General features: G+C 33.2%; 1 protein-coding gene across 13 annotated transcripts in view; it reads right to left on the bottom strand.

Annotated features, from left to right (window-relative positions):
* The window catches only part of LOC105343342 (acetyl-CoA carboxylase), a 50,049-nt gene extending 28,474 nt beyond the window's left edge, over positions 1 to 21,575 (bottom strand). For 5 of the 13 annotated variants that reach the window (XM_066071067.1, XM_066071077.1, XM_066071076.1 and 2 more), the window contains exons 1-22: positions 21,453 to 21,575; positions 20,482 to 20,692; positions 15,065 to 15,109; positions 12,903 to 12,926; positions 11,687 to 11,816; positions 10,582 to 10,720; positions 10,351 to 10,460; positions 9,927 to 10,008; positions 9,682 to 9,780; positions 9,057 to 9,268; positions 8,356 to 8,565; positions 7,483 to 7,656; positions 7,146 to 7,307; positions 6,573 to 6,736; positions 5,611 to 5,947; positions 4,562 to 4,632; positions 4,232 to 4,372; positions 3,660 to 3,788; positions 2,980 to 3,286; positions 1,965 to 2,084; positions 1,555 to 1,655; positions 1,172 to 1,183 (exon numbers count right to left, since the gene is read on the bottom strand). In XM_066071067.1, coding sequence (XP_065927139.1) covers positions 1,172 to 1,183; positions 1,555 to 1,655; positions 1,965 to 2,084; positions 2,980 to 3,286; positions 3,660 to 3,788; positions 4,232 to 4,372; positions 4,562 to 4,632; positions 5,611 to 5,947; positions 6,573 to 6,736; positions 7,146 to 7,307; positions 7,483 to 7,656; positions 8,356 to 8,565; positions 9,057 to 9,268; positions 9,682 to 9,780; positions 9,927 to 10,008; positions 10,351 to 10,460; positions 10,582 to 10,720; positions 11,687 to 11,816; positions 12,903 to 12,926; positions 15,065 to 15,109; positions 20,482 to 20,684 — 2,972 coding nt within the window. In that variant the 5' untranslated portion in view covers positions 20,685 to 20,692; positions 21,453 to 21,575. The other 8 variants (XM_066071073.1, XM_066071068.1, XM_066071069.1 and 5 more) reach the window with 8 other exon arrangements.
* Between the last annotated feature and the right edge of the window lie 907 nt (positions 21,576 to 22,482).

Below are 22,482 nucleotides of genomic sequence, written 5' to 3'. Positions count from 1 at the left end.
TACAAGTTTGGTGAAGTTAGGACCAGTAGTAACTTAGATATTGCTATCAATGGGCACCTGCAACAAAAACTTTAACCTGCTCCAAAAACCTTAACCTCCTCCAGCATCCGCAACCTAGAGCTCAGATTCAGCACTCAAACCTGTCTGGTGCATCAGTATCATAAGACACACCATCCATGCAAGTTTGGTGAAGTACGGACCAGCAGTAACTAAGTTATTGCTATCAAAGGGCACCTGCAACAAAAACTTTAACCTGGTCCAACAACCTTAACCTCCTCCAGCATCTGAAATTTAGGACCCAGATTCAGCATCCAAGTCTTTCAAGTCCATAAGTAGGTCCAGATGCATCATCCATGCAAGTTTGGTGAAGACAGGACAAGTAATAGCTTAGATACAGGACCTGCAACAAAAACTTTAACCAGGTCCGGACGCCGACACCGACGCCGACGCCGAGGGTATAGCATAAGCTCTCCTTGACTTCGTCTCGGTGAGCTAAAAAGAATGTAGATCAAAAGCCAATTGACACTAATCAATTTATGAAGTGAAACATACAATCATACTAACTCACATATTGTAGAATATGAAATGAAAATAGCTCACACACACTGATCACATTGTGACATGAAAAGCATACTTAACGACACACAACACATACATATCACAGAGTGTGATTCGACATACACATGGAGAGGAAGATATGTGAGAAAGGGGTTAATGCCAGAAGGTTTTACTAATAGTGCAAAACAGTTTTCTTAGTCAAGTCTGCAAGATTCGACAATCCCCATCCACCCCCTAACCCTACAGACCTAGGTCCTGAACATCCTAAATGTTAAAAATAAATTGTTACAAATATGTAAAAAATTAACTTTTAAAAAAAAAAATGGAGAATAACATAATTAAAAGAACTCTTTCTAGTAAGCAAACATTTATAATTGAATCAAAATTATTTTTCTGATCAAGTTAAAATCAACAGCAAAATATCAGGTGGTTTTTAAAAAAATAAAGTTCAAAACTGAGCAGGTTTATAAAGTTGAATTTTTGGTGTCATTTTAAAGATTTGTGAGTGAGAAAAATCTTCATGTGACAGAAAACGTGTAATTATTAATTATGTCATGAAAATCTTGCAGTCTTGTGAATCTACAATCTTCTACTCACAACCCACTAGCATTACCCCTTAGTTCCACTGTGAAGAGAATATGAAACATGCATTTATTTACAGACAAAAGAAAATGACTCCAAAACATTTCAAAGACTCCCTCCACCAAAAAAAATGGGTAATATTAAAAAAAATAAAATACTGACAAAGAAAAACTTTCTACAAGATCTCGTGCAGAAAACATGATCTTCACAATATTGAACAATCATGTAATTATAAGCAAGTCGAACATTTAACCTTTTGTTATACATTAACAATGTTAATCAAAAAGCAAAATTAACTATGGTTTATTATCATGCAAATAAATGCACAGAAAGCTTAAATTAAAAAGTTTGTCTATTAGGTTTTGAACAGAAATGTGGATATAATAAATGTGAATTGTCACTTTGACCCCTGACCTTTGAACTAGTTGCACTATGCCCTGGGTCGTCATGAAGAAGTTTTCTCTCTCTGTTCTCCGAGTCAGTGTGGCGGCGTGGCTGTCTATCACGTTGGCAATCTACAAAAAATCCAATTTATTGTTTTTAATAAACATTTTAATTTTTCATTTTAACGGAATTGAAATTGTCAATGAATACTTATTAATAAAGTTATGTTCATTTGATTTTGTGGAATGACTCCACATTGAAATCCAAGAATATTTGTCACCATTAAATATTCAAGTTGATGAAACCACAGCGATGGAAGGTAAAATATAATGGGAATAGATTCCTTTTATAAATCCATCTTAAATACATTTAAAACATTGGATTAAAATCATACTTTATTTAGTATTTGAATTAATGGCTTAGTATATATGTGCACAAACCTGCTGACTGGGGAACTGGCTGAGGACAGATGTGATGTTACTGGCGTATGAATGCATCTGCTTCTTGATGGCCTTCTCCACTTGTGAAGGAATTCTACCCGAGATCATTGCCACAAGATCCTGGAAACATCAACAGTTTTTAGTCAACATCAATTTGATTACTTCTTTTTGTCATTGCTATAATTATAGCTTTACATAACCCTTCATCTAACATAAATAAGTTTGTATTACATGTATCAAAATTTATGGTGACAAACTTAATGACTTTTTTCCATTCTATCTTTAAGTTATTAATGATCAAATTGATCATTTTTTTTCAATCACTGATACTGTAAATCAATTTTATTTGCGGGGGTCAAAGACTGTGGGTATCATAAATTTTCCTGGTTCTTGAGGAGGTAATTTCGTTGGTAGTGTAAACAAAGAAAAAATCCTAATAAATATTGTCAATAAACAAATGCTTGTAAATGTTTTTTGATAGGAATGTAAATTCAACGGCAGGGGGTTATCAACGAAAGCTATAAACACTGGTCTCCCACAAACAATAATGATTCTAAAGTATGCACAGAACATGGAAAAAGTTAAATTTACTAGATAGAATTTAGCTTAAAAAAACATAAAATTTCATCAGCAGGAGGTAATGAAAGAGAAATAGAGAGAGAATACTGTAAACATATAATACATGTATTTGGCGTGTACGATATTTGGCGGAAATTAGTTTTTGAACAAGTTGGCGTAGATTTGAATTAGCGTATTCCTGAATGTGACTATTCTTGAACACATGTGCATGGCATTTAGCGATGTACTTGATTTAGCGGAAGCCGCAGACCGCCAAAAGCGCTAAATAGAATACACAGCTAAATGTAGTACGTTTACAGTATCCCATTGATGCACGTATATGTACAAGAAGAAAGCATAAATCAAATGGAATTTAATAAAAATTGATATTTGACTGAGATAGTGCAGTGATAAGAAAAGATTTAATAGCTGCGCAGATACATGTATAATTATATACCTGTAGTTCTAGCAGTGGGAGTGCAGGGTCCCTCAAACACTTCATCAGCCTCTCTATGGACTCCTGTAGCTTGGGTCTGAAGTATGGCTCAGGCAGTGAATACCCCGCCAAGATATTCTCTAGCTCAGCCCGGGTACTCTGGAACAGCTGGTGGAGCTTCTCCCCGTGTGTGGGTGGGGCCTGGGGCTGAGGTAGGGTCCCGGTGAAGCTCTGGGCTTGCTGTACCCGGCTTGGGTCGTCAAGGTCAAGGTGAGCGACCACACTGCCACCGTCCAGAACCGCGCCTGGCCGCTTCACGTAATGGACACTGAAACACATAGAATACAGTCATACAGATAAGATACACAGAAAAAAAACCACCATTACCAAAAGGCATTACTGTTACAGTGCCTATTATCACTGCTTTTTCAAAACTAGTCTAGAGTTTTTGCCATTCAAAATTTGGTTGTTGACAAAAATAACTTAAATTTCTTTAATACATGTAATATGATTTACGTGTAGAAGAATATCAGAAAAAGAAAATATTTTTAAATCAAACTTTACATATTTTTTTATTCCTATGACTTCTTTCACATAGAATCATTTACAGTATATTTTAAAAGTTTCTTTAAAAAACCAACCAAAACATATCATTTATTTCCACACTGAAGAAAGAAATACACTGTTACTGTAAATTTTACCATCCGTTCTCTGTGACCCTGAGTTCCATCACCATCTTCATCACCTCTATCTCGGCGTACACGTCTCCAGCAAAAACATGGCCGCCATCATCAATCATGTAGTTCAAGAGCTTGCCGGCAGAGGGCGACCTAAAACGGCAAAATGTCAAACCACATGTAAATTTGCTTACAGATCCAAAATACAAAAGCATGTTATTTATGGTAGCTGATTAGTAATGTCCTACTAAATTCTTTCTCTGTCAAACTGAAATGATTAATCAAAGTAGTTACAGGTCTGCATTCTGCAAAAGCACAATCATGTTAACATTTCATTGAAGATGGGTGTCTGAATTTCTCCCACCTTTATATCGAAGATTTTATGTGAGTTTGGTGAGAATAACTTTACCTGAAGAACTATACATGGGTTTGGTAGCGAGTTTGGAAGTACCTAGTATATGCATGTTTTTTTTGTTTCACCTGAGTTTATTTGGGGTAATTACCTGAGTTTATTTGGGGTAATTTACCCTTTATTTGGGGTAATTTACCCGAGTTTATTTGGGGTAATTTATCTGAGTTTATTTGGGGTAAGTTACCTGAGTTTGGTGGGGTCGTTCTCTTTGTGGAGTACACAGGTCTTGTTGCCGATGGTGATCCTGTAACTACTGACCTGGTCCTTCATGTAGGTCGTGTAGCTGGCGCCGTCAAACGAGATCAGGAGACCCCCGTCACTTAGTCTGTGATACCCAAACACACAATAGCTTAGTACAGAAACGCTTGCAGCTTCAACATCCAAAATCCATGTTGATACATCATGAATATTGTTAAAAACAGTTCAATAAAAGTGATAACACACTCTTTCTAACACATTTTTCCTTTCTCTCTTTCATTCCTTTCTCTTTTTTGCTATCTTTCTCCTTCCTTACCTGTGGGCCTCTACTTCCAATATAGAGCCATTCATACAAATGAAATAGTTGTTTGGTCCTGTTTTCACCACCTGCAATGCATTGTTACAGAATGAGTTCCTTTTTTTTTTTTGCTGTCAACTTTTTTCCTTGCTTACAATATAACAGTTAAATCATCAGCATCAAAACTGTAAATGAATTGTCTCCTTAAAAAATGATTTTCCTTCACAAATTAATTTTTAGTGCTTGCACGAAATTTTTTACCTCATTTCATCTTAACATTGAAATGATCTTGACAATTAACATTTTCAGTTTCAAAATTAATTTTGACATGCTATTCAGGCTGACCTTGTATTTCCCATAGACCTTGACATAGTACTGAATATTAACCTTGACACTGTATAACATTTTTATATATCGAAACGACCTTGATACTGATTTGAATTCTGACCTTGACACTTCATTACATGTAAACATTCTCTAGACACACGACCCTCCCTGACATTGTATTGGGTTTTGACCTTGACATTTCATTTCTCTAAATATTACAGTAACTGTAAAACTCGGTTATGGCAAAGTCCTAGGGACCACTGGAATTACTGCGTTATATCCGTAATTCGTTATATCTGTATAATGAATTCGTAATAATATTTATAGCGAATTCACTATGTAATGTTTTCTTTCGTCAGACTGTAATTTTTGCTAACTGAGACTTAAAATAAAAATACATTACTTTGATACCTTTAATAATAGGATTGTAAATTTAATTAAACGAAAAAAATTCATACAGTCTATTTTGTTTAATGGTAGTGCAAACTTTTTTAAACTGTAAAGAAATTCGTTATAAATAAGTTCAATTTAGTTATTATTCACCTATACGGGACTCAAAATCATTTGCTATATCCGCTAATTCGTTATATCCAAATTCTTTATAACAGTAAAATTTTGCAAAGATTTGATAAGAATTTTACCGGGGACTCAAAAAAACTTCGCTATATCAGAGAATCCGCTATATCCGTGTTCGTACTAAACGAGTTTTACTGTAACATTTCATTTCCCTAGATACTGACCTTGACATTGTACTTGATCCCTTCACTTATAAACTCCACATCCACATGGTTCTTCAGCGAGTTGGCCGGCAGGATTTGTCCTCTCTCCAGGGATGCCTGGAATGTCTGGAAGCAGTCCTGGATCTGGTAATCTCCGATATGGAGTGCGCCGGATATCACGCCCAGCATGACGTCCGGTTTCTCGGCCTGGACGTTTTCAGATATCAGCTTGTCCAGCCAGCCAGTTGTTATCTTGTTGTTCTGGTATTCCTCCGTCTCAAACAGCTTGATTAGGTACTCCACCGTGGTCCTGAAGTCTCCTCGGATAGACAACTCCTTCAGGGCAACCACCAAGTTTCTGTTGAATATCAGATATCCTTACAGTGAATTTTTATTTTTTTAAGGGGGGGGGATCTTTCCTATTCCTTTAGAGCTGAAGTGAATCAAATAACGGAAAGTTGGTTGTTCTTATTCCCCACTGAGTATGTCATACACCCAGAAGGACTATTAACTAACTTTGCATGAGAGTAAAATTTATGAGGTTCTCTAAAATACCTTCGACCTCAATATTTCTTGTAGTGAACCTGTCCTTAAATGTTTTTGTTTTTATCTTTGTTTTTTGCATTATCTACAGTATTTGATTTTGAAAATGAATTGTTGCACGCTGTTTCCTTACAAGCAAATAACATAATAATGTCCTTCTGAGCATACAAGGGTAAATTGGTTTACATTATTTTAATATCCATTCCTTACCAAATGTGAGGAATAAATATTCACATAAAATCGCAAGAGGCATTCCGAAGTCTTTTATTTTTCAGGTAGTTTTGAAATACATAAAATTATAACAAAATTTGGTGATCGCAATTTTCTATTCTCACAACTTAATTTAAAACAACAGAATCGCGGAATTAAGTACTTGACGTGTAAAATAAGGAATTTTCGATAATTTTGATCAACTCTGTGTCTTGAGCTCTAGTACTCACTCTCTAGCATCTTCTCTGTCCTCGCCCCAGGAGAAGCAGTGACCAAACTGAGAGTCGGCGTACTCGTGTAGACCCCCGGTAGCAGCCACACTGAAGTAGCCCCACACATTCTTACTGCTACGGAAGTTCAACTCCTGGACTGTGCCTGAACTGGGCTTAAATCCCTGAAAGGCAATTCATTTACTATAAACATGGTTTTAATAAAATACTTTTCACATTAAATGTGTCTTCTTTTTAGTGGTTTTGGCAGAGAGCAACTTTACCTAAATTAATTCCCCTTCAAAACATCATGCATATTAATATCTATCATGATCTATACTACATCTACTACACCAACACAGAATTGATAACGAAAATATTAATTTAAAGTAGTAAATTTTAAGTTAAATACAGAATGATAATATTGAGATATTTCTCTTTGCGAGATCTGAAATAAAAAGAAAATTCCTGACTGCCTTATGCAATACATGTGTATATAGACTGGTAAATCTTCATTTGTTTTGTCTTTCAGGAAGAAACTAAACATTTTTTTTGTTGATTTTGAAAATATAGCTTCCATAGAGAGATTCTGACCTCATCAGGGTTTTCGCTGGTAATTCTGGCTGCTATAACGTGACCCCGGGGGCGTGGGTGCATGGACGGGTTGGAGAAGTCTATAGGCGTGTCGCCCCAGGTGTCCACATCATACAGTTGTCTGATGTCCTTCAGGCGATACAGGGGCAGACCCATTGCAATCTGCAATGATAAATACAGATTTTCACATCAAACAATTCTTATGTATTAATCATTAAAAAGAACTTGAATTTATTCTAAAAACATGTATGAACCATTTGAATATCAAAATATTGAATAGTTGAAATTGAATCTGTCCAGTGCTATACACATCAAGTTTTTTAACTGTTAACATTACCTGGAGCTGAGCCGCAGGAAGATTGATATCGGCCACCATCTCCGTACACGGATGCTCCACCTGGAGACGTGGATTGAGCTCCAGGAAGTGAAAGGTCTCCGTCTCCTCGTTGTAGAGATACTCCACCGTCCCGGCGCTGACATAACACACCATCTTAGCCAAGGTCACTGCAGCCTGGTGGAGGAGTTCATTATTCAACATGTTAGCAGTTACTTTTTTTTTTATATCTTAATGATTCCTGACCATTTACTGGACAAATGTAATATATTTATTATGCAAGTAGATCTGCAAATACAAAAATACTTTTGGTAACAGTTATTTTGGGGAAAGAGGAATTTTTTGAGAAATGAAGAACTGTTATTATGAATTTTTGTTACTATGAAATTCGTCACATTAGGATGAAGGTAATAAATATTTTTTATTATTAGATTACTTCATCATAATGGTTAATATATCATAGTACATGTAAGTGTAATAGGTAATCACATACCTGTTTATATTCAAGTTTCAGCAAAAGGATATTCACTATTCAAACATATGTAATAAATATATAGTGAATACCAAAACCATCTTATCAAACTCCATTTAGGTGGCTTAACCGCATTTACCTGTGAGAAGGCTTAACCGCATTTACCTCTGAAGTGCTTATACCACATTTACTTTTGAAGTGGCTAAACCACATTTACCACCGAGGTGGCTAAACCAAATTTAACTCGGAGTCTGAAGTGGTTATACCACAATTACAACTAAGTGGCTAAACCACATTCACTGCTGCGGTGGCTAAACCACATTCACCACTGTGGTGGCTAAACCACATTTAACTTTGCGGTGGTTATGCCACATTCACCAGTGAGGTGGCTATGCCAGATTTACCTGTTCCATCTTGTCAAACACCACTGATGTGGCTACAGAGGCGGGCGCCTCCTCGATGATCTTCTGGTGACGCCTCTGTATGGAGCAGTCCCTCCCAAACAGAGAGATGGCGTTCCCGTAGTTATCCGCCAATATCTGGACCTCCAAGTGCCTGGCGTGTGTGGCCAGCTTCATTATGAAGATGGGAGACCCTGGCACCTCAGCTTGTACCTAGCAAGTAAAAGAATCCAAATATTCAGGAAAAACTTTTCATGTTGTTTAATTAATCTTGCAAAGGTCGAGATTGGTTTTAGTAAATAATTTCATACTCAGAGAAAATTAATAATTGTCACTTGGCATCATCAGCCTAATAAATGTTGATCAGAAATATTTTTTTTCCTTCACTGTCTTTTGACACAATATTGCAGACTCAGATCAAGGTCAAATCCAGTTCAAGTCGTAGAAATCTCTAACAAAATAAATCCAGACATGCTGGTTCATCTAATAACCTACGTATTGTACATAATTATGTAGCTGACAGGAGAGGCTAGGAAATTCATCCAAAATTGATCAATATCAATTTTTTTTAATTTGTGAGGACTACAATAATTTTTCTACATTTCTTTGTAACTATGCAATATTTCAAGCTCAAAGTCAAATCGAATGAAAATCTGCTTTAAAACTATAAATATAAAGACTCCCTGCTTTGTGCCTTTATGTACCTGTCTAAAGAGGTTGAGGAAGTCGTCGGCATTCTCCGCCTTCCTGATGCCCTTCCCTCCGCCTCCCTCCGAGGCTTTGATCATGACGGGGAAGCCGATCTTGTTGGCTGACTTCAGTCCCTCGTCTACGTCCTCCACGCAGCCCTTCCTGTAGAGGTCAGAGGGCACGCTCAGTGGCTTATTGTCCTCCTTGTTATACTTCAAGGTCAGGCCTAAAAATAACACATATTTGAACTCGATTAAATGAGTTTAATAAGTTCACCTCCCAAATACACACAGAGCAAAATGTAATGCTTGGTACTTATCAGTTAATATATATTAACTACATCTTTTGAATGAGTATTTTTGAGTTTTACATGTGCAAAAAAAAAATTGCATCCTTCAAATCTTTAGGGTGAAATCATCACATTGTCTGACTTTAATCTCATGACATGGATAAGAATTTGTGTTATCAAAATTATTCACCATTACATGCATTAAGTAGAAGGCATTTGCAGCTTTTCATATTTAAAAGATATTAATTTTTGGTATCAATATGATATGATGATTCAGAATAATTGTATGTGGTTTCTACTTTTATTCCTTAATGTGTCTTTCAAACAAGGTAATATTCTAGTTAAAATACCTGATCCACTCCAAGGCATTGTGGGAACTCCTGCAGTCTGAGCCACAATGGAGGATGCAATCTTGTCTCCAAGGGCCCACATAGCTCCCTCTGGTGGACCTGTTATAATAAAAAGGGAGATAATTCATCCTCAGCTGATACACACTGCCAAAGAACAACTTGAATGAAACATTTCATCTCAACTCAAGGTAGGGAAAATATTTGATTCAAAATTCTAGATTTCTGTGTCATAAGTATGGACCTACCAATAAAGATGATTCCATTCTTGTGTAGGAGTTCTGGTAACTTGGGATTTTCTGAGGCATGGCCCCAGCCTGCCCATACAGCCTGTAAAAAAAAAAAATCCCTAATCAACAATTGAGCCATTGAATATTGAACCTGAGTTTTTGATTTTTATAAAGTTTAACTTGATATACCAACATCTTATCAAATGAATACACATCCTTATATTTATAACTTCATAATATTTTTTCTCAGAGTCTGCTGATTTCTTTTTTCAGATTTCAAATGTGCAATTTCAATAAGACTCAAATTAACAGAGGTTTTTGAGCAAGAATCAGATTTATATATCCCTTATATTATGACAATGAGTAAACTACATGAAGATCATTTTGGCCATATTTATTAAAATTTGTGTCTTGATTGCCTATTGTGCATATCATCCCGTACCTGTACTTGCGTTCTTTTAGCGATATCTAGAATCAGTTCTACATTGGCGTAGTTGTTATTGTTAGTACCGCCCTGAACTGGAACATACTGGTCAGCCAGTCGAATGTATTCTAAAACACAAAAATGACACGTAATACTATAATGATTGGTTTAAAGTACATGTATTAACTAAGCTAGATCTTAATACATCCACTGCAGTAGCTGCATAATATACAGCACTACATAATATACCTGCATTAGCCTTGAGATCCTCTGGTGTCACCATGACGACGAATCGAATGGCGCGCTCATTCCTGAACATCTCATATGCCCATCGTCTGACCGAGCGCATGCATTTGACGGCTGCAATTCCATTGTTGGCAATCAGCACCTGTATAAATAGTTGTATATTAAATAATAATTTAACAATTATCAAATTAAATTAACAAATTCATACATAGAGTTTTGATTTTTTTCTAAGAGTCAATAAAAAGACATCATATGTCACATACGTATGCCATTTTTCACCTTGTATGTTAATTAACATTACTAAATTTAAAACATTTAATCTGTATAAAGCATTTTTTCACATTGTTCTATTTCTGGAAATCTGTTCGCTGCTTTCATATATGTTATACCTTAAAAGTAAGGAAGATGTCAAAAGCTATTGAAATGTAGAAGGTAAATCAAAATCATTGTGCCGCATTATTTAGTTCATTTGGGGCTTAGTTCATTTGGTGTTTAGAATGGTATCTGGATTAAATTGTAAATTAAAATGCATCACTTTTTGAAAAACTACCATAAATGTATTGGTGCCTGAACAAATCTTCTACCTATCAAAAGTAATTTTATCATTTATTTATTTAATTTATTAAGTTTAAAAAAAAGCTCACACCAGTTAATAATGTAGTGTGTTTGTAACTCAAGAGGGTGGAGTTACAGATCTTATTTATTTTTTGACAAAATGTCACTTTATCATCATGGTCAATGAACTCTTATCAATACCTGTATATAGTTTTAAATTTTATCTTACAAGAAGTGGGTTGCTATCTATTGATGCATTCTGTATATATTCAACCCCACTGCATGATTTGTATCAAACCTCTCTTAGTTTTGTTTATTCTTTATCCAATAAATCAGTAACAGGTGCTTCAATATACCTCAGATCTCCAACATTTATCATCCTTATATAGATAGATAACCTTCTTTCAACTCAGTAATTGAAAACTTGTTTCTGTTCGTTGTCTCATATGGCCCTTATACAGGCCTTAAAAAGGATACTATAAATTTATGGCTCATTTAGCAATTGCGCAATAAATATTATTTCAGTGATATGTGGGGCCGCCCTCAGTCTTACTTTGTTGATGACACTCTTGCCCCCGAACCGCTTAACAAACTCCTCGGGGGTGGCCACCGAAAAATCCTTGGGGTGGTAGCTCATCCTCCGTCCCCTGCTGTCCAAGTTACTAGCCCCCGACATGGAATGTCTGCAATCAAAAAGTATGCCAAATTTAGAATGAATTTCTCCATTTGAGTTTTTGTAAAATTATCTATAACCAAACAATATTGATCTGCTGTAACAGTTATTTAATAGTTTGTTCATCACATCCTTTTTATAGACTACTTAAAGTATAAATTATTAATAGGTTATATCTATAAATGATAAGAAAATTTTAGAAAATCAAAACAAGAATGGGTTATATCCAAAATTCCAAAATATATAATTCAAGTTTTAAAAAATTTCAAATTTAAAGTAAAACAATAGACCACATATGAAGTGAGAATACTACAGACTCAATTGCCATGCAAATTAAACTCTGCCATGCAAATCATGCCAAGCAAAATGAACAAATGCTATATAATCTTTCACAGCATTTCCAAACACATAGTCCTGTTAGTACAAACACATCCCATGCTCAAAATCTAAACAGTTCTCCCTTTTTTGGTTTATGTGAATTTGAAAATCACAGTATACAATGCATTTTTCTATTGTGAGAGTCAAGCATTACATCTATATACCTAGAAAATGAGTCACTATGTAGCTCGCAGGGCATTTTTTTCTTTATTAATTTAAATAAATACTACTGTCTAGTTAATTTTTTTTTCTATTATTTCAAAGGTTCGAATCTATAGTTTTTATTAGGAGTCTTCAAAAAATAGTAAACTATATACTATAAACCTATATATACCTATCACTTTAAGTTTTAAACATTTGAGTCAGGACAGGAAAATTTACGACAAAAATTTTAAAAGGTGCATATCCTAAGACATCCAAAAAAAAATCCTTTCATGCAACCATGCCAAAAAAATTTATGTTTTTCAGGAATTGATTTCAAAGCTTATAAAAAATTCAATTATTTCTAGTATAAGTTGGAATCTTTAAAAATCCAAAAAAAGAGGGGGTGGGGGTGGGGGGTGGGGGTGGGGGGGGGTGTTTAGACTCAACTTTTTACTTAATTACATTCGATGTATAAAGAATGTGATAGAGTATGATACACCTCCATGAATGAATTTTGTGACACACAAAAAGCAAAATAAATATATATTAATTTGCTAATATATATCATTCCTACCTTTGGAGTACGTACATATTTGACCTGTGTATGGATCAATATTACATTTATTTAAATACTAATTTTTCATTTTTTTTTTTTTTATGCTTAATTTATTCAGTAATATATCTTCCTACACTTATGACTAGCATCTTTAAAAAACAGCTCAGACATTGGAAATTATCAAATGAATCTATTAATTTAGATTATTTTTTTGATATACTTATAATAAGAAAAAGTATATAGCCTTATAGCTTTAAAGTACCGTAATCACAGCAAAACAGAAAAAGGGGAATATCAATAATTCACTAAATCAAGAGTATATAATATCCATCAATTCTATAACCATGCGTGCATAATGTTTGAGGAATAAATTGGTTAAATCCATCAAATTTAAAAAAAAATATATCTTAGTGTGCATCTAAAATTAAGCTTTCAAGTTTTTGAATTTTTACAGATTTTTTGACATATTAAAAAAGCAAATTAATTCCCTCACAGCACATAGTATTTTTAATTTTTGCAGATTTTTTGACATTTTAAAATAGCATACTACATCCCTCACACCAATTAGTATAAATTATCAATTAAAAGTTATTCGTTATCTATATTTATATGTAGTGCTAGCTAGCATGTAAAAATTTTATATTCAAAAACTTAATTTTATTTTATTTCATTTACTTCTTAAATATGAATCTTATTTAATCATGCATAGTTAGTACATGTACATATTATGTTTTTTTAATGTTATTAGAATACATTTAAAAAAAATATTTTTGGTATAAATTTATTTTTATAATTTAATATTCTTATTAACAATGTATAGAGTATTTCTTTAATTATACTATCAGTATGACATTATACAATCCATTCAAATGAAATAATTTATTAAAAATTCATTTGAATCTATTAATTTGTTTAAATGTTGGTTTAAGGATGACATTTACTCAGAATGAAAAAAAAATCCACTGATGATAATGAAAAACCATCTATTGTGTGTTATAGACCTTTGCTTGTATTGTTATTTTTCACTTTCAGAAAAGTAGGTCAATGACCTACTTTTTGAGTTAATGGCCATTGAATATTTATTGAAAAATCAAGAAAAATCCCATAAAATTTTACACTACGATTGAGATTTTCTTAATTATATAAAAATATTACAAATAATTAAACACTTTTAAAAATAAGATACAGTTTATGAATGGTAGTGACACTAAATAAGTACACAACATTAAGATTTCAGCATCAATTTCAAAAAATAATTCAGTCCGAATTTCCTCTAACAGTTTTCAATCCCTACCCATTTTTTGATTCTATTTTACAAAAAATTGAATGATGATAAAACAAAAACATTTATGATATTGAACTACTTATATTGACCTTATTCTGTTGGCATACAATTTATATGAGGTCAATGATCAAAATTTTGAGATATGATGACTTTTATCGTTTAATTTTAAGCATTTTTCAATATTTTTATTATTCGTGCCATAAGATTATTTTAATGAATAAGTGAGGTAAAACCAACGGAAAATATGTAAAATTACGTAGACTTGAATATAAAATCCTAACTTTTAATATTAGACTACTGCCAAAAAACTTTTAGCAGAAAACAAAATCTGCAAAATTTAGTCCGAATTTCCTCTGTTTGGCTAAAAGTCAATTTTTGTTTGAGCATAATTCCATAATAAAGTAAAACTATTGAATGTTTTGTCAATAATAATTTATTTCATAAATACTTTTTGTGTTTAGAACAAATTTTACTCATTACATTGAACTTTTTAACAATCGGAATTTGAGAACTCAAACCCTGAGTAAATAACACCCTTAAATGAAAACAATTCAGAAACAATCACCTTGAAATACAAACATGTAAAGCCACAATCCCAGACCCTCAGGGGGGTTTTCAGGGGTAATTAATAATTTTATTAAGTTATTTAATTTTTTGGGTAATTTCCAACAAGCAGTATAATTCTAAAACATATAATCTAAAATGCTCTTTATTAAATACAAACACACATACATTTCAGTGTTAGTAGAGGAAATACTACATTAATTTTATACATTTTCTATATATGGCTTGCTCTGCATGGAATGATCAAAATACTTACAAATTGCACATAAAACGCTGACTTTGTGTCATATAATTTGGTAATCGAAATAGAGTTTTATTTTTTATTGTTTACCTGTGCCCAATTTGCTTTCCATGGGAAAAGTTGCTGGGCTGATACCTGATGAAAATTATTTACACATGACTTTATTATTTATTCAAAAATCATTAATTACAGAATTACAGAAACATTAATTATCGGTACAATCATGAATATTTCTATTTAATAAACATATTCCTAAGTTCCTGAATGTGAGATCGAAGTAGATAAGCAATAACTTGTACATGTAATTCGATCTATTTCATCAGGTCTACTGAGAAAGATAAATACAAAAATATTTTCTAGATGAAATTCTTATATCTATATTGTTGAGAATATAATGTTGTCAACAAAAATCTGTCATGCAGAGAGACTAAAAAGAAATTAAAATGAATATATATGTAACGTCAGATATATATCCCAGATTATGTTCCCTCACTCCCCAAATTTTCTAAATTCCCTCATCCAAACATAAAATGTCCATGCTTTGAAAAGAAACTTGGCAGACAGAGAAAATGATAAAAATGCATTCATTCTAGCTGTTAATGTTATTTTGATAGATTATAAAGACTAGAGAGAGTCTCTAGATATTATTCCTAGCCAGGCAATATTAAAAAAAAATATTGACCTAGCTGTCATTTTTGTTGGACTAGCTAATATTACCGGTACTATTTTTGACTATTATTCTATTAAGTTATACAGTAAGAATATACAACTGAATATAACAAATTGATCTATTATATTATTCACATTACATCACATTATCATGATTATCAGAATTAACAAAAAAAAAATTGTTATGAGCATACCTTGTACAGGTAATTCTTACATAAATCAAAATGGTCTATTATTGAATGAATTGAATATCCTTATTTCTAATTAAAAACAGTCATCATATAACTGAAGTTAGGAGTCACCATTAGAATTCTAACAAATTAATATGTAACTCAAATTATAGCTGTAAAATAAATAAATGGATCTTTAATTATCCATTAATTAAATACCTTCAATTTATCATAAATACCATCAATACAGTAAAGTTTTTAAATCATGTTAATAGTTTAATGATAATATTATTATGTACACATGTAAGATACATGTATTTAAACTCAATACATATGTTGTGTTGAAGGCAATAGATGAAAGGCTAGAAGTGAGAAAATTCTAGTTTATTTTATACTTATCAATATTATTAATAGAAAACTGCCCTTGGCCCAGGGTCGAAATTATATTGTATAGATAGGATTGCATGGGTCCAAAATCCATCTGTAAATTGCCATCATGCGTATATCTAAATAATACTTGTTTTACATGTGAGTTGAAATGTCAACAAAGAATATTACACAAAAACAAACAAAATAGAAACAAGTGTGCTTCTAACCATCAAGAGTTTTTAACCAGGAATATAACTAAATGTCAGATGTTTACCCGAGTATCATTCAAATACCCTAATTTTCAAAAATGTTCTGTCTTAGAAAGACAGTGTAAAAAGATACCATATTAAATGTCTTAAGGTAAGGTTTGCGGCTTGCATTTTTTAGAGGTTGTACCAAAGTTACATACCATTTTGTTCACTATACTAAATAAAAGTCTTTTTTCTCATGAAATTCAAATGAATTTTGCCCGTCCCGTTTTATAACTACAAAAGGTCAAAGTTCATGATTTCCAATTTTTATTTTGATGAAATGTAAACAATTTCGTGAAAATATGTACATTTTATATGTGACTATTATGGGGGTTATTTACGGTTATTTATGCTTAAAATGTTCGAAAATAAAATCACTATTAATATCATGATTCACTTTTATTAATTGCTGATGAACTATCTAAAAATAGAATAAAATGCAACAAAAGTCTAAATTTTGGACAACTATTATGTAAACGAAAACATCTTATTTGAAACCTTTCCAAGTGCACCGATTTCAGGAAAAACGTATCTTAGAATCTGTGTAATCTGATGTTTCTAAAACACTATTCAAAACCATATGATGCGGATTTCGTTTTCGTGGAAATTGATAAAATGCTTGTGTACTCTTATTTTTTTCATTGAAACTAAAAAAAACCAGCGAAATAAAAAAACTGAAATCAATTATGATGTCATATAATTTTTTATCAGCTTCATCTCAAGATGTCTATAATAACTGCGTTACACACATAACTTGGCCTATATTTGCTTATGACGTGGGAATGAAACACACATATTCCTTAAATTTCTTCAACTTTGTTATGTAAACATGTAACAACTCTCAACATAAAAAAATCCTCCTCCAATTTAACCAGTTAATAACAGAATTTAACTCAAGAACCGGGAAAACATGGTTTCGGACTCTTACTTTAAGGGATCGATTCCAAAGGAGGAAACTCCGCGTAAAATTTCACTGAAACTCAGACGTGTGGTCCTATATCATAATAGATTGGTTAGAATGGATCAAGATTATAAGCAATAGTAAAACATCACATAAGGGACAGTGCAGTCCAACTTTCAGTACACAAAAATCTATTTAAAAAACAGACTATTGTGAGGGTTCACTCAACATTCTACAGAATACAATTTCGTCAGGATAAATTCCATCCCCCTTCCCCTCAATATTTGCAGGTACAAACATCTAGCTACCTGTACATACCAAAACTTTACAGTAAAACATGGTAATAGCGAACAGGCTTATAATGAATTTACGCTTACAGCGAAGTGAATTTCATTCCCCAAGTCTCTATTTCATGTTGTGAACTTGACGGTTATAACAAATTACGCTTATAACGAAGTTAAATTGCCCGTCCCTGGGACTTTGTTATAAGCGTGTTTTACTGTATTTAAGATTAAAATTATAACCACCCACCCATCCAACAACCTCTTACCCCTGCCATTAACACAATTAACTGCTTACCTGTGGTTTTAATTATTATCAATGAATAAAAAGTTTCAAGTATTGCATGCATGCATGCATGTAAAGTACTGGGATCTAAAAGTTGAAGGACAAAGATTTCAAAATCAAATCAATAGTTGTAAATATGAAATGAGCTTTAATTCCCTTATCTCTGAATAAAGTTTTAAAAAGTTTGATATTACATGCATCGTACATGCCAGAGATTATACAGGGTATTTTTGTTTGAGTTACTGGGTGAAGGTTATACTCAATAATCTGAGTGCATATCATTATGGACTATACGATAGGAATCTTTATTGAATCAGTGATAAGGTAAAAAAAAAAGTTGGGGGTCATTGTCACTTTGTGTATCCCTACAGTTCAAAATAAAGAACACAAATTTTTTTCTTTCTTAAAATGAAGGCATTCGAAGCAGATTGAGAGGGAAAAAAATCAGAAATTTAAGACAAAATTTCTTCATTAAAAATTTTAGTTTGCAGTATTAAGCATCATTATGATCATTTCATGTTCACAAATCAATAAATCTGGCATACATGTTAATGAATAAGATTTTCAATAATTTTGAAAATTTTCAAAATCTGACAAATGAAATCCTATGAATTAAAATTAACAAAAACCAGAACAAAAATTCAATAATATATTTGCAGATTTTTAGGGTGTAGGGGGTGAGTTTGATTAAATCATTCAGATATTAATTATTTGATTCACCTTAATGTCATAAATATCTGTAGCATATATTGTATCAAGTACATTGCCATCTTTAAACCTTGTCCTATTTAAAATATGATATTGTATTCTGTAGAATATCAGAGTCAAACTATCACAAAATTCAAATGCAAAACAAAATTAGCAATACCTGATGCTGTAAAATAGTTAACTACAAGCATTAATTAATGGTGAGATCACAACTAGAACTTAATTCCAAAAAAATGTTTAAAAAAGCAAGAACTTTTTGACATGTTTGGGAAATAAAAATATCAGAGCAAACCCCCCCCCCCCCCCCCCCCCATCAAGTCTCACAAAAGCTTCGTGGTCAGGGGCCAACTCAATAACGCATTCCCCATTTTGATTGGTTTCTTCACATTTTCATGAAGGATTAATCTCACCAATCAAAGCCATGCTTTTGCATGCATCTGTAAACAACTGCCTAATGTATCTCACACATTTACTTCCCAAGAGCCCTGGCTGGCACACTCACTGAATTTTTCTTGTTCTCTTAAATAATTCACACTTTAATATGATTCACTCCTTCACACTTTTGTGAGGGAAATCTCCCTAGTTGCACTGATGCTTTATATTCGTGTTTTCTTGATATGATCTTGATATCCATTCTTGTAACAACTTTAGATTTGTGGATTGACAATGATAAATTTTTGTGGAAATGAGAAAATTGTTTTAAGTTGGCCCACAGTTAATAAGCCTAAAAGAGACTGGCTGTTGGTTTACTATAATCCTAAAATAGCGGTAAACTAAGTTGACTACCAATGTCAGAGTTAAATAAACTTTCAAACACACTGTCAGACAGCTCAAGCTTGAAATCAAATGTTTGCTACAAACACAATGATTATATTAACTTCTTAATAAAAGCAGATGCAATAAGATTTAAAAGAAGCAAACATATGTTTTGATTTGTTGTCTATTTTTTTCCCCAAAAGATTGAACACACAGCTACAGTTACTTTCATTTTCAGGAAAAAAGCAGAAACTTCAGTTTTTGCTGTGCATGTACAAAAAGTGTGCATGGAGTTTAAACACACTCCTTAATGCACAAATGACAAATATCTACAATATTAGTTTGCTAAAAAAAAAAACTAGATAATATAACACATGAACAAACTTAAGCAATCAATTGCTGCAGGGAATGATTTTTTTTCTTTATCCACTTATAAAATGAACTAATGAATATGTGTGTATATACAACACAGTATCTAGTTAATTACAGTACAGTCAAACCTCGTTATCTCGAACTAGATGGGACTGGTTAAAAACTTCAATATATCCAAGTATTCGAGATATCAAAAGTAAAATACTTAAAGTTGAAGTGTTTGGGACTAAATAAAATCACTTTGACATATCCATTGTATTCGAGATATCGGTGTTCGAGATACCAAAGTTCAACTGTATTTCATTACTTGCTACTACTACTGCAGTTAAAGACTTACTTTCGTATATAGAACCTATAACATTTCTTGGTTACTAAATTTAATACATAGAATCTACCTCAGTAAGACACTCTGTACATATACAACAGTATCAGTAAAGGACTTACAGTATATATATAACAGTACTTGATAAGTATATGACTGCAGTAATTAAGGGACTTACTTGTTTATATAACAGTACTTGGTCAGTAATTACGACTGCAGTAAGGGATTTAATTCTATTTTTACATCAGTAACTACATTGTACAAAGGTTATTTTACACGATTTTCTTGCATTTATATATTAATCAGTACTAACTACAACAACTGAGGTAAGGGACTTTCTGGCATTTATACACAGTATCTCTAAGTACAATGAAATGACTACAACGGTGACTTACAATAAAGTGACTACAACGGTTACTTACTTGAGCTTTGGTTCCTGACTACTGTCCTCCCTGGAGGAGCTGGCACTGATCATGGAGGGCACGCTATCATGCCTCTCCTCATGGTGGTCCTCGAGTGGACCACTCTGTGGGTCATCCTCTGGACTGGTGCCCTCTTCTACTTCCTCCCCGTTTGTGTCCCCCAGCAAAAAACTCACTTCTCCACTCTTTTTTTCTTTACTCATGACAATTTCTGCACATGAATATTTTATAATAAGAGATTCAGAATTTTGAGTGGCAGATGTGCGATATAAAGATACTGATTTCATAAATTAGCCTATCACTATAAGATGGTGATTTTTTGAAAGAATGGCATGTCAGCATCAATGTAATCAATATTAGATCAGCTTCAATAAAAATTAGATCTTCTATTCGTTTCTATTGGAGAGGATTTAAGATCTAATTTTTATTATATAGACCTAAGTACACCGAGCCTAATGGACTGAGGGTCATGCCATACATTTATCTTTGAAATGATAAACAGCTGATTAATGATCACTCAAACTGAGTCAAAGTTATTTTGTAAGGTCCGAAAACTTAGTATGCATTATTGCGCTTCCCCATCGCATTAACAAATTTTTATATAAAAAAAATACATTTAAAATTGATTGCGAATGGAATATAAACTTTAATGAAGTACATGCGAGTGGAATTTACATGTACGCATTACGTCAATTCCAGTCCAACGATAGCTGGATAGTACACAGACTTGAACCAACTAACAGACTTGTGCAAATGATTAAAAAATGAATTAAGTCGACGTAATTTTACACATAATCGTCTTATATCATACAAATGCAGATAATGTACCCGGTATCGTTAATTCACTCAGTTAACTCACTCGTCCTCTGTTGATGGCACTAACCTAACTCTGTCAACTCAAGACAACCGCCTTAATTGTTCTTTTCTACTATCATTTAACAATCATAACACCTAATACGTCGAATGCTTACCTTAAGCGTGTACACAGTTCTAAAAAAACATGTTTCTCGCCTGATTTCTCAATGTAGTGGCGTGAGCTCACCTAACCAACGTAAACTTTAGGTTCGAAGGTCAACACAACCTTAAAGTAAGTCGTTCGATGTTTCGCTAGCTGTTTTTTGTTTTGATTTGGGTTTGTTGCGTATATACCAGCAAAAGTTGAATAGTAAAAGCTCCTATTCTACACAAGTCATCCATTTGAGGCAGTTTAAACCAGATAAGTTTAGATGTGCTTTGACAAATATTTTGTACGAAAGCTTCAACTCGAAGACGTACGACTGTTGCAGTTTGTTTCGCTGCACCTTAGGGGTTGTTTCAAAGTTAATAAAAATATTAACTAAGAAACTATACCATATAGAGTTGTCGTTCGTTTCTCTGTCGGATATTGATATTTTTGCATAAATCTAGTTTATACATGTGGGAATTTTTGAATTTGATAGATTCTTATTGTTTAGAACAAGACTACTAGCATTTTAAAGCTTCAGTATACATGTAAATGGTATACTCACAATACAGGCACGTAGCATCGTTTTTGAAAGTGTGTGTGTGGGGGGGGGGGGGGGGGGGGGGCTCATCCAAAAAATCTAGACAAAAGCCAACAAAAAAAGATGAAGGGAAAGGTTACTTTCACTTTCCAAAATCCTGAAAATCCTAATCCGTGGGTGGGAACGGGGGAGAAAGGAATACTTCTTTTCACTCCAATTTCACTGTTTATATTTCATTCTTTCCAATTTAATTTTCACATGGTCACAGAAAAGTGGGGGGGGAGGGGGCAACTCCATGTTAATTCATTTTTTTGTATCCAAATTTAAGAAAAATCTTTGCTGCGCAAAAAAGTGGGAGGGGGGGGGGGGGCTGCGTGCCTGCAATATATTCAATTATTTACAACATTTGACCAACATTGGACAAATTTTGTTCATGTATGCAACATATATGTACGTTGGGCCAATGTCAGAAAATGGAAAATGTAACAATTTGCAAATGTTGGCCCAACATGTGGGA

This window comes from Magallana gigas, chromosome 9 (genome assembly GCF_963853765.1).
Source record: "Magallana gigas chromosome 9, xbMagGiga1.1, whole genome shotgun sequence".
In the NCBI taxonomy this organism is placed as follows: Eukaryota; Metazoa; Mollusca; class Bivalvia; order Ostreida; family Ostreidae; genus Magallana; species Magallana gigas.
The sequence above is the reverse complement of the archived record's forward strand: the minus strand, read 5'-3'. Positions and strand labels throughout refer to the sequence as shown.